Source organism: Primulina huaijiensis, chromosome 15, assembly GCF_012295235.1.
Source record: "Primulina huaijiensis isolate GDHJ02 chromosome 15, ASM1229523v2, whole genome shotgun sequence".
Taxonomy (NCBI): domain Eukaryota; kingdom Viridiplantae; phylum Streptophyta; class Magnoliopsida; order Lamiales; family Gesneriaceae; genus Primulina; species Primulina huaijiensis.
Genome location: NC_133320.1, coordinates 22105791 through 22117144, shown reverse-complemented (window position 1 = coordinate 22117144; position 11354 = coordinate 22105791). Strand labels below are relative to the sequence as shown.

The 11354-nt window shown below is 32.6% G+C and overlaps 1 protein-coding gene across 1 annotated transcript; it reads right to left on the bottom strand.

Moving 5' to 3' along the window:
* Positions 1 to 722: 722 nt before the first annotated feature.
* LOC140960372 (CBL-interacting protein kinase 23-like) lies at positions 723 to 5299 on the bottom strand. The gene is made up of 15 exons (XM_073418621.1): positions 4286 to 5299; positions 3768 to 3830; positions 3579 to 3650; positions 3379 to 3486; positions 3211 to 3291; positions 3044 to 3097; positions 2830 to 2955; positions 2540 to 2629; positions 2213 to 2332; positions 2016 to 2141; positions 1800 to 1916; positions 1629 to 1685; positions 1443 to 1517; positions 1255 to 1333; positions 723 to 1043 (listed from the first exon to the last, which is right to left on the bottom strand). The coding sequence occupies exons 1-15, from the start codon at positions 4490 to 4492 to the stop codon at positions 1027 to 1029; spliced, it is 1392 nt and encodes a 463-aa protein (XP_073274722.1). The 5' UTR covers positions 4493 to 5299; the 3' UTR covers positions 723 to 1026.
* Positions 5300 to 11354: the final 6055 nt, after the last annotated feature.

The following is an 11354-nucleotide window of genomic DNA, read 5'->3' as shown; positions in this document are numbered from 1 at the left end:
ACTGAGGTATTTTTTAGGACAGTGAGCTTACTCGATTTAAGGGGGTTCAGTTCCCGAACTAGGACGTTGACTTCATATTTTTCCAAAATTAGTATTATGTTCCACGAGGTATTTTATTTTTTAACCTTGGTCAACTATTTTTTTAAAAAAATGATCTCCTCAAGTATATTTCAAATACACTTGAGGATATCATTTTCTTAAAAAAAAGAGTTGATCGAAGTCATTTAACCATTTTTCCCATGCTCCACCTATGAATACCAGATTTGGGTTATGATTTCAATTTATCGTATCTTGTATTCATATTCATCGTATATTTTCTAGTATTTGATTTGAGATTCAAAATAGATACGTTAGAGCACACCTTTAATCCACTTTCTAACATTTAGGGGAGCTTGGTCGTCCGAGTATTGGTATCTGGTTCATTAAATCAACACCCATTTCACTCAATCATATCCACGTATATGATTGTATTTCTTGTAATTGAGGTTCGCATGGTTGGATCGTAGATGGTCGATTCGGTGCTGTGGATGAAACTACAATTAAGACAACAATTTCAACTAAAAGCTTAGGTATCTCATGAACCGATTTCATGGATATTTCTTCGTGAGACAGGTTAACCATGTCATTTACAAATTCGAAATAATACTTTTGACATAAAAAATAATACTTTTTCATGAGTTATGAAAATAGAAGATCAATCTCATAAAATTGACATAACGATCTTACAAGAGTTTTTGTGAAACTTTAATTATTGAAATAATGCAATAATTTTACATACATAGCAAATAGCTTGAAACTAAACCTAGTAAAATTCATCAACCGTTCATTGGTATAGGATTCAGTGTGGCCCAATCATGACTACAAATTCACCCAATGTGGCATATTATTTTCCCATTTTCTTCAAATGATGATGTGATAATGATATGTTCGAAAGGTGGATGGTTTCACAAAGATGACAAAAATAAAATAAAAATACATAGTCCTCCACACTGAAAACTATTCATACCAAACACCGAGATCAAGACTTCAAGATACCTGCGCACCTGAAATAAGTAAAGATCGAAAACCAAATCAAACTTTCAATGATTTTATCTGTTGGAAAAAGGTGAGAGCCTATATAGAATGGACCAGAAAAATCGAAAATAAGATTTATACAGGGACGACATTTGCTCGCCCTGCTAAGTCCATCATCGATCATGAGGCGGATTGCATCTTGCAAAATGGACTGCTTGTATTTCATATTAAAGAACTAACCCTCGTTCGCCTCTTCTTTTATTTCATCGGTCGTTTTCCACACGATATCTTTCAAACCAGTGGACAGGTTCTTGTAAAACTGCACTTGAAGAGATAGAACATGGTTACCCTCATAACTATTTAAGTTGCAAAAATTCACTTATTTGAAGTTAATTAAATAAGAATTTGGCAATTGTAGTAGTAAGTACTTTGTGAAATTCCAATGTATCTCCTCCAGTCTTGCGAAGCTCAACCATGTGAAGAGAAGGCGCCACTTCAAGAATCTGCACGAGAGTTTAGTATCAGATCAGTCCAACAAACAAAAATACTACACTACTGCTTTGACATAAACTCGAACTCGGGACTTTATCCAATGCTCTGTACACAGAACATACCTCTGTAGCAACAGATAGATGACCCTTGCGTCCCAACTTCTCCCCATGAAGTTTCATCTAACAATGATAAAACATGCAAGGCTGATTAGAAATTTAGAGACGGAAAAAAATTGTTCAGAATGCCTTGGACAGTACAATAATAAGTTTTGGTAATGGATGCAGTGAAATCACCTTGTAGTTATTTTTCTTGACATCAAACCCCATCGGCACAGCAGCTTGCTCGATTTTCGAGATAATCTCCTTCGCAGGACACTTGGATGCAAATCTTGTTTCTCGTTTAACAAGCCCCTATAAAATCAAAGAATGCACCAGACATCTAATCGATATTTTCATAATGGGCCATTCTATGCTCTTCATCAACACAAATGTAACAGATTAAAAACTAACCATTTGTTTTTCAAAGAGTGAACTGAGATTAAGACCCTGGGATGTAGAAATAAGCTCAAAGGCATTCATGGTAACAGGTGTGGAAGGCCTTTCCTCCCGCCTCTCCACGACAAGGTCAGGAGAGTCCTGAATGTAGGTTTGACAAAATATTACAACCGGTGCCAAAACGTGCATACGAGAGGAGTATCAACACTTACAGTGGCTTCATTAAAAATAGCATCGATATCATCAAGATTAACATCCTCGTGTTCAAAAACAGGTAGCTTAAATCCTTTCTTGAACCAATCATTCTCAAGTATCTCAGCAATTGTTATCCGCTGTTTCCAATGGCAAAGCATGCGATTATTTACCAATTATATAATCAACAATATTTAAAGCATATGGGACTGCAAATAACCAGGGAAAAAATGATTTCTTCGATTGAAAGATATGAGTTTCTGTTAACATTTTCTCAGTCAAATTTTTTAACCCTGGTTGGGTCCGGTGGGTAGTTTTAGTGATCAACATTGCAAAAGTGAACATACAGTCAATGGATTGGGATCCAAAATTCTTTTGATCAATTTCTTTGCACCAGAGGAAAACCATGAAGGAATCGAGAAGTCCGCCTTAAATATCTGCATTCAATCGAATATAAAAATTATTTTAAGTTTGTATTTAGAAGACAAATAACACAAATGATCTCAGCCACCAAAGTTCGCAAGAAATCCAAAAATAAATAAATCTACCATATCGACAGAAAAAAGGAAAAGAAATTCTTAATGGAGTTCCTGGCCTTCTAGAATTATTAACAAGATGATAATCAATGACTAGTTACCCTCTTGTACAACGTCATGAGGTTCGATTCCTCGAAGGGCAAATAACCAGCCATAAGAACAAAAAGAATAACACCACATGACCAAAGATCTGCCTTAGCTCCATCATAACCTTTATTGTTTATAACCTAAACCATACCAAAAGGAGATGGTCAAAGAATAATTCAGAAAACGAAAAATATGCTGACTCAAAACGAATAATTATTAATTGCAAACCTCTGGAGCAACATAGTTTGGTGTACCGCATGTAGTGTGAAGTAACCCATCTTCCTATCAACCAGATCAAGAATTTGAACTTGAGAATCATTTTGTGCGTCTAATTCTAGAGTTTACTGTATAAATAAACGATGTAGAGAGAAGAGAGATGCAAGATTTGAACTAACCCGAACTTGCTGAGATAGTGCACTCAGTCCAAAGTCAGAAACTTTAAGAATCCCAGTGGTATCGAGCAGCAAATTCTCCGGCTATAAATCAAGAAAGAATAATGACATGAGACCCAATTCTTAATTGATAAATTCTTGGTAAAATGATAGATAAATGAAAAAACATACTTTAAGGTCCCGATGATAAACGCCTCTGCTATGGCAGTAATCAATAGCATTAATGAGCTGGTGAAAATAGGTTCTCGCCTCATCTTCTTTCAGCCTCCCTCTGCTAGCCTGGACTCACAGAAAAAAACGTCATGACATGCACTTGATTTATACAAACGGATTGCCGTTATTACATGTAAGCAAAAATCAGTGGGACATACAATTTTGTCAAAGAGTTCGCCACCGGTGACGAACTCCATAACGATGTATATCTTCGTCTTGCTGGCCATAACCTATAGGAGAAGATCTTTGTTTGTTTAACAAATCATAGCACTTTCAAATGATGAACACGATATCTAAGTAAAATCAAGGGTTCTGTAAATCTTTTGTCTAATCAAATTGCTACCAACCTCGAACATCCGGATGACATTAGGATGCCTTATTAATTTCATGGTTGAGATTTCACGCTTAATCTGCAAATGGGATAGAAGAGAAAATTGAACAGCTGATACAATTTTTTTATGAAAAAGAAAAAGAAAGACAATCGGAAAAGAGCATTCCCATGCCATGAGCAACTTTAATCACCAGCTAGTTGACAAGAGAATCAAATCAGGAAAAGGAATCGATAAATTCCACTTATGATAAGGCAAAGAAACATCAATCAGAAACCATTTTACGCCATCTCAAACAAAGACTCGTAACAAGGCAGACTAATAAAGGGGCAAAGACACAAGTTGCATATAATTAAAAAGTCGAAATTCGATTCAAATTTTTACACATTCAGAATCACTAACAAGATCCAGTAAGACATCAAATCCAAACAGAACAGCAAAGACGCCCCTTCTACAGAAAGAACAAAAGAAAACAGTAAAATTACAATTCAAGAATCTGGAAAGACCCCCCCGACAATAAAAATAAAAAACAGCACCTGACCGATCATCTTGTGCTTGAGAACCTTCTCTTTATCAAGAATCTTGATAGCCACATTCTCACCTGTCTCCAAATTCTTCGCAAATTTCACTTTCGCAAAAGTCCCTTCACCAAGAGTTCTCCCCAGTTCATATCTCCCCACCCTAGTCCTCCCAGCCGAACTCCCACTCCCTCCAGCACCGCTTGATTTCGATGCCATCACCATCAGGGAAAAAAAATCTATGTATCTGTCTGCACACGTCTATGTATAGATTCGACCAAAATAATTCTTGATATTTCCACAAATCCCACGATTTCCTTCGACACTACCCAGATTTCCAAATACAAATCCCATCCATTTACCCCTCTCTTTTTTTTTTATCCCCCTTTGATGGTCTCCCTTCTATCAACGGGCAAGGGTCCCTTTCTAAGGATTTTCTTGAATACTCTACCCTAAAGCCTTTTCTTTTTGCAAGGTTGCCACACCTGAGACTTCGCAAGACTCATACTTTGTTTCCTGAAACTTATTCTCTCACAAAGATATAAAAGGTAACAAGAAATCAGATAAAGGGATTTCAGATCACAAGCGTTTCAAGATTTCCGCTCCTAACCCAGGAAAAATTTCCAAAATATAAAATTTTAGCGCAGAGGCCATCAATAATCATCGAGTAGGATATTTAGGGAAGGATATGTTCATATATATTTGGATAAAACAGAAAAGATTCGTGAATGGATTTGTGGTGGGAACTCGAGTCTATCGGATTGTGTCGGAGTCCTGAGGCTATCAAGAAAGAACCGGCAAATGAGAAATAATTGATTGCTAAAAATTAAAACTTTCGGATAATTTTCGATTATAATAAGAGGATTTATGAGAAAATGGTTGGTGAGGATGAAATTATATACGCAGAATAACGGGTCGCATTAGATTTAATTGGCGGACTTTGATGCAGTAAGAGGATCGGAGTTGACAACCGAGGAAGGTGATGACCGAATCAGCGGGGAGTGTTAGGATGCGGCGGGGTGCAGAGGGGAATTTATCACTACGTCTCAAAATTGAAACTCGTTTTTCACACGGTTTTGTTTTGTCAGTCCATGATTAGGCAAGTTTTTTTTATTCGAATTCTGAAAAATCAATGAAAGTTTTCTACTTAATAAATTTTCAATTTCAATATAATAATTATACCTTTTAAAAAAATAATCATCTTTATTTTTACAGATGAAGATGTTATATTGTTGACTCGGAATCTCGTTGTTGCGCAACTGATATTTTCCACGCTACGTTGACACATTCTAGTGATTTTTTAAAAATATTTAAATAAAACTGTTATGAAAAAGTAAAAATTTACGGTAAAAAGTAAAAATCTCAAACTCTCAAAATTATCACACTACACACTTTATAATATTTTTCTCTCAACTCAATTGTGATTTTCTTCACAAATGAGAGATCTATTTATAGAAAATCTTTACAAATAATCCAAAAATAAAATCATCATTACCTATATCATCACACACTAATTTTCAATATTTACAACTCTTAGTTTCAACATTCAAATATTCAACATACACATTTTAAATATTAATTGTCAACAAAAACCAAGTTATTGCAATGAATCTGAGACATAATTTAATGACAAAAACTTGTCTGAGACGGTCTCACGGGTCGTATTTTGTGAGACAGATCTTTTATTTGGGTCATTCATGAAAAAAAATTACTTTTTATGCTAAGATTATTACTTTTTATTAAAAATATCGGTAAGGTCGACCCGTCTCACAGATAAAAATTCGTGAAACCGTGTCACAAGAGATCTATTCTAATTTAATTGAGTACTAAAATTATAGTGAGTCTATCTTAATTATTTATTTTAGTAAATTCTCCATTATTTATTTATACTATAGTGAATTGACAAATATTTAGGTGGTCAAAATCCATTTAAGTGGTCAATTTTGATATAATTGACTGATACCCATCGTTTTGAACACGTGAGGGAAATCCATTTTTGTTTTAAGCCAAAAATTTGTGTGACACGATCTCACGAGTTGTATTTTGTAAAACAGATCTCTTATTTAAATCATCCATGAAAAATTATTATTTTTTATGGTAAGAGTGTTACTTTTTATTGTGAATATCGGTAGGGTTGACCCGTCTCACAGATAAATATTAGTGAGACCGTCTCACAAGAGACCTACTTTTGTTTTAATCTGAATTTTTTAAATATTTTTTTTTATCTATGTTTTGATTTAAAAAAGCAAAAACTTGTGTGAGACGGTCTCACAGGTCGTATTTGTGAGACGGATCTCTTATTTGGGTCATCCATGATAAAGTATTAATTTTTATGCTAAGAGTATTATTTTTTATCGTGAATATGAGTAGGGTTGACCTGTCTCACATATTAAGATCCGTGAGACGGCACACACCTTAAAAAATTCATCCAGTTAGTAAATTTTAATTTTTTTAAAATTGTATGAGACTACAATCAATTTATACGATAAATAAAAATATTAGTTAGTTATAAAGTTTTTGTAATAAAATACGTTATATATGTTTTTATTTATTTATTTATTTGTGATAAAAATATAAATATCATAATAAAATAAATGTGATTTTTGTTTTATCTATTATATCAAAAGGTATAGTTTTTTTTGGAGGTGTCGAACTTTATTTATTTATAATGGTGATAATAAAAATGACACGAGGACATGCGTTTAATTAACGTTAGGTTCATAAGTTTGAAGAGTGGATCTCATGAGAGACCGTCTCACGGATCTTAATCTGTGAGACGGGTCAATCCTACCTATATTCACAATAAAAAGTAATATTTTTTCATGGATGACCCAAATAAAAGATCCGTCTCACAAATACGACCCGTGATACCGTCTCAGACAAATTTTTACCAAGTTTGAAAGGATGTCTCCCCGACCCCGCATTAATTATTGAAACAATGCAATAATTTTACATACATATCAAATAGGTTGAGACTGAACCTTCATCAACCATTCATTGTTATAGGACCATTTATTATTTAATAGATAAATTATAATTTTCAAAGACCTTTCCACCATGTGACGTCAATATCGACTGACAAAATTCAGCAATTATTATTAATATTCTTATTTTATTATTTTGGAATATTGACAAAGGGGTGACGACGACGATTTCATACAGTTGGAATTTTAAAATAAATAAATAAAATCCTTAAATAAAAAAAGAAATGATTTTGCTTTCCAATGAAATTATTTTGTGAGGGAATAAGAGTTCGGACTAAGACACAAAGCTAGCCAACCTAATCCACCATAAAAGAGGGAATTGTCCATTTTTGTTTTAATCTGATTTTTTTCAATATGTTTATCTACGTTTTAAATGTTTATGATTTGACTTAAAAATTCATTTAGTTTGTAAATTTAAGTTTTTTTTAATTGTATGAGACTAAAATCAATATATACCATAAATAAAAATATTAGTTAATTATAAAGTTTTTGTAATATTGTGCTATTAATAGAAAAATGTCAAGCAAAATCTCAAATATTTACATGTAACTTATCTATTGTGTGTGTGTGTATATATGTATATATATAATGATATGTTAGTTATATATTGACAAGATGCATATTGTTTTCATCAAAAAAACATACCATTACACTAACTTAGGAGCTCTTATATCAAAAAGTATAGTTGTTTAGAGATGTCCAACTTTATTTTTATTTTTTTTATAATTATGGCAACAAAACCTTATTTTAAGCGACAAGTGGACATGAGAACGTTAATTTAATTGGGTGTCAATTGGGTCATAATGTTATGTCCATGAGTTCGGGGAGGGCGTCTCATATAGATGATAATGACCCAGCCCCGCATTAAACTTCTAGTTTGGGATGAGTCTAGACCTAGTGAAATCGATCTATAATGGAGTGTGAGGCGAATAATGAGTTTTAACGGACTCGTTCCACTATATATAATAACAAAAATATTTTATTTACATTTAATATCATCTTATATACACACTCTTTATTAATTAAAGTTAAACCCCTTATACTGATCAACTTTTGATATGTTAGTGAAGTTTTTTTATAATTCCAGAAATGAGATTCAACCACTTAATTCCATATTTTACAAATATATTTTCATCATATATCTTATCTCCTATCATTTCAAATTTAAAATCGATAACTTTAATTTTAGAAAAAATCATTTTTCTCTATTTTATTTTATGGATCATAGGCAAGTTGTATATTAAACTTGTATCTAATAAAAACAAACAACTTCGTGTCATGATACATCATTTCATTCGGTACCAAATTTACCTTTATAAATGTTGATAATTATAATATTAGGTATTTTATGAGACGACGAAACATATCTATATCCATAAGACATGTCAATCAATTCTTTTGTCATACTTTTAGTATCCAATTGTTGATGTTGTCTCATATGATAATTAAGATCAATCTTATTTTTTTTTTCTTATCGACGATTTTTTCTCTGATACAAATATTTTTACCCGTTATGATCTCACATATCTCTTTTAATAAGCTATTTCTCCTTGCTCAAATGAAGGAAATTGGTTTGTCACACCATGCATACTATTTCAAGTGACTCTGAAGTTCGAAAGCTGCAACATTATTTTTAAAAACTGTGCCTAAAACGGAGAAAATATAATAAAGTTTATATCAATGTTCTTATTATTATATTCTCCGAATATATTTGACATTGACAAAATATAGAAGGTACGAAAATTAAGTCGGAGACTAAGTTGGATTATCATTAATTAAATAAATAACTCGTGCACAGTGGTCAACTGCCTTTAAATAAATTCTCTCGGAATCAGTGCATTACATATATCAGTCACGTACTCTAACCTTTTATTTTTACTCCTAATTATTTATTTACTTTATTCACAAATCAACTTATAATTTGAGTTTTATTGATTTTTATATAAAAAATATTATTTTAATAATCATATTTTATATTTTAATTCAATTATAATATTTATTTTATCTAATGAAGTCCTTGAATATATTAAAAGTACCATGGAATTCATTAATATGTCTATATATATATGTGTGTGTATATATATATATATATATATATATATATATCAAGAGATGACTATACATATATTTTCAAGAATAGAAAATATAATACGAGAATTTTAAATAATAAAAATTATAGAATTATGATTCAAGAAAAATCTTCATGAGATTAAGAGAGTGTGTTTAATTAAAAATATATTATCAAAATTGATAACATGACACAATATAACACGGGCAAAAACTTGTATGAGACGGTCTCACGGGTCATATTTTGTGAAACAGATATCTTATTTGGGTCGTTCATGAAAAAATATTACTTTTTATGTTAAGAATATTATTTTTTATTGTGAATATCGGTAGGGTTGACCCGTCTCACAGATAAAGATTCGTGAGACCGTCTCACAAGAGACCTACTCTATAACACGCAATCAAAAAAATCTACCAAAAATTCCTTTTCCCTCTCCCTCGTGTTAGAAAATCGGCCACCCCTTTCTATTTTTGAAAAACTCACGGTCTCTTGGTAAAAATGAAAAAACGAAAAAAGTTTTGGGACTTCTTATGATAGTTGAAAAATCAAAGATGGTAAATATGATTTGTTACGAGTCTCACACATAATATTTGCGTATGAATGAGTTTTTTTTATTAATATGAAATATCCTAAGGAGGTATGTGGTGACCCGGACGCTAATTCCAATTTTAATCATTCTTAGGAATTATTCAATCTATTATATAACAGGGTCTAAAATTTTTTTTTAAAATACAAAGCGGAAACGTAATGTAAATCGATCTGAAATACATATTAAACATAAATATACAAATCTTGTATTGTCTATAATAATTCAACTAGGTCCAACTACATATCAATGTTGAATCCTAATTTAATTCTGAGCCCGGATCTCCACGCTATCTAGTCCAGCCTCGTTCTCTTCTTGACCCTGATCCTGTCCCACCTGTTGTCATGCACACATACAAACAAGACAACAGCCAGATAACTCCGGTGAGAATTATATTCTCAGTATAAACCATGTATACATGCAATCATATAAACAATATAAAAGCATATCATAGGCATTCATAACATGTATCAAAATCAGAAACATGAATCAATATCAATAATAAATCATATTCTAAAGATGTACCATAATCAGGAACATAATTCAATATCAAGCAATGAATCACTCTTCGGGATTCTCAGACTAAGACTCGACTCAGTCCTAATCTAGGGATCCCGATCTGAGTAAGAACATACACCCACCTACACTCCCGATCGGGGTGGTGGTACGTTCTTATTCACGGACTTTGGCCCTTTCCATATCGAACATCAGTAATAGAAGCATCTCCAATTCTATCCACTTCGATATGACCAAACATTCGGTGTCTTGACCTATCCGTCCCAGACTTTGGCATTTTCACCAATATCCTATCCTGTGACAATGTGCAATGTGCCAGTGACGATTCCATCACTATCCGGCACTACTGTCACAAGATTACTCATTTACAATTAGGTGTATCCGCTTATGACTCAATACATAACTCAATAATTCAAATATATCAATCTCATTTAATTGCAAATATCAATGCAAGAAAGTAAAGTATGTGATTTTGGGAAACTCGAGTCAAACCTCACTCGAGTTGTGCAATCCCAACTCAACATTAATTTATACCTTTATCTTCTCCGTTTGACGAAGACGAAGTCTCGAATTCAACTCTGTCCATATCCAATCTGGCAATGACAATATCGAATATATACAATATCAGTATATAACTCAATTTAAGACCTGTTCTGATCAATACTCACAATATAATCTGTCAATATCAACGATACAACGATACAATCTCAATCACTACAGAATCTGATCAATATCAATTTACGGATGTTTCGACGGCATAACACTACAGTCTCGATAACCCCGTCAATCTCAACATCACAGATATACTACCAGAACTCATAATCAATATCGGTATAATTCATACTCTCAACAATAATAGATCATACTCTCAATTCAGTACAATCTCTATCATAACAGTTCTGAAAATCATATCAATTGCATACACAGTCTGTT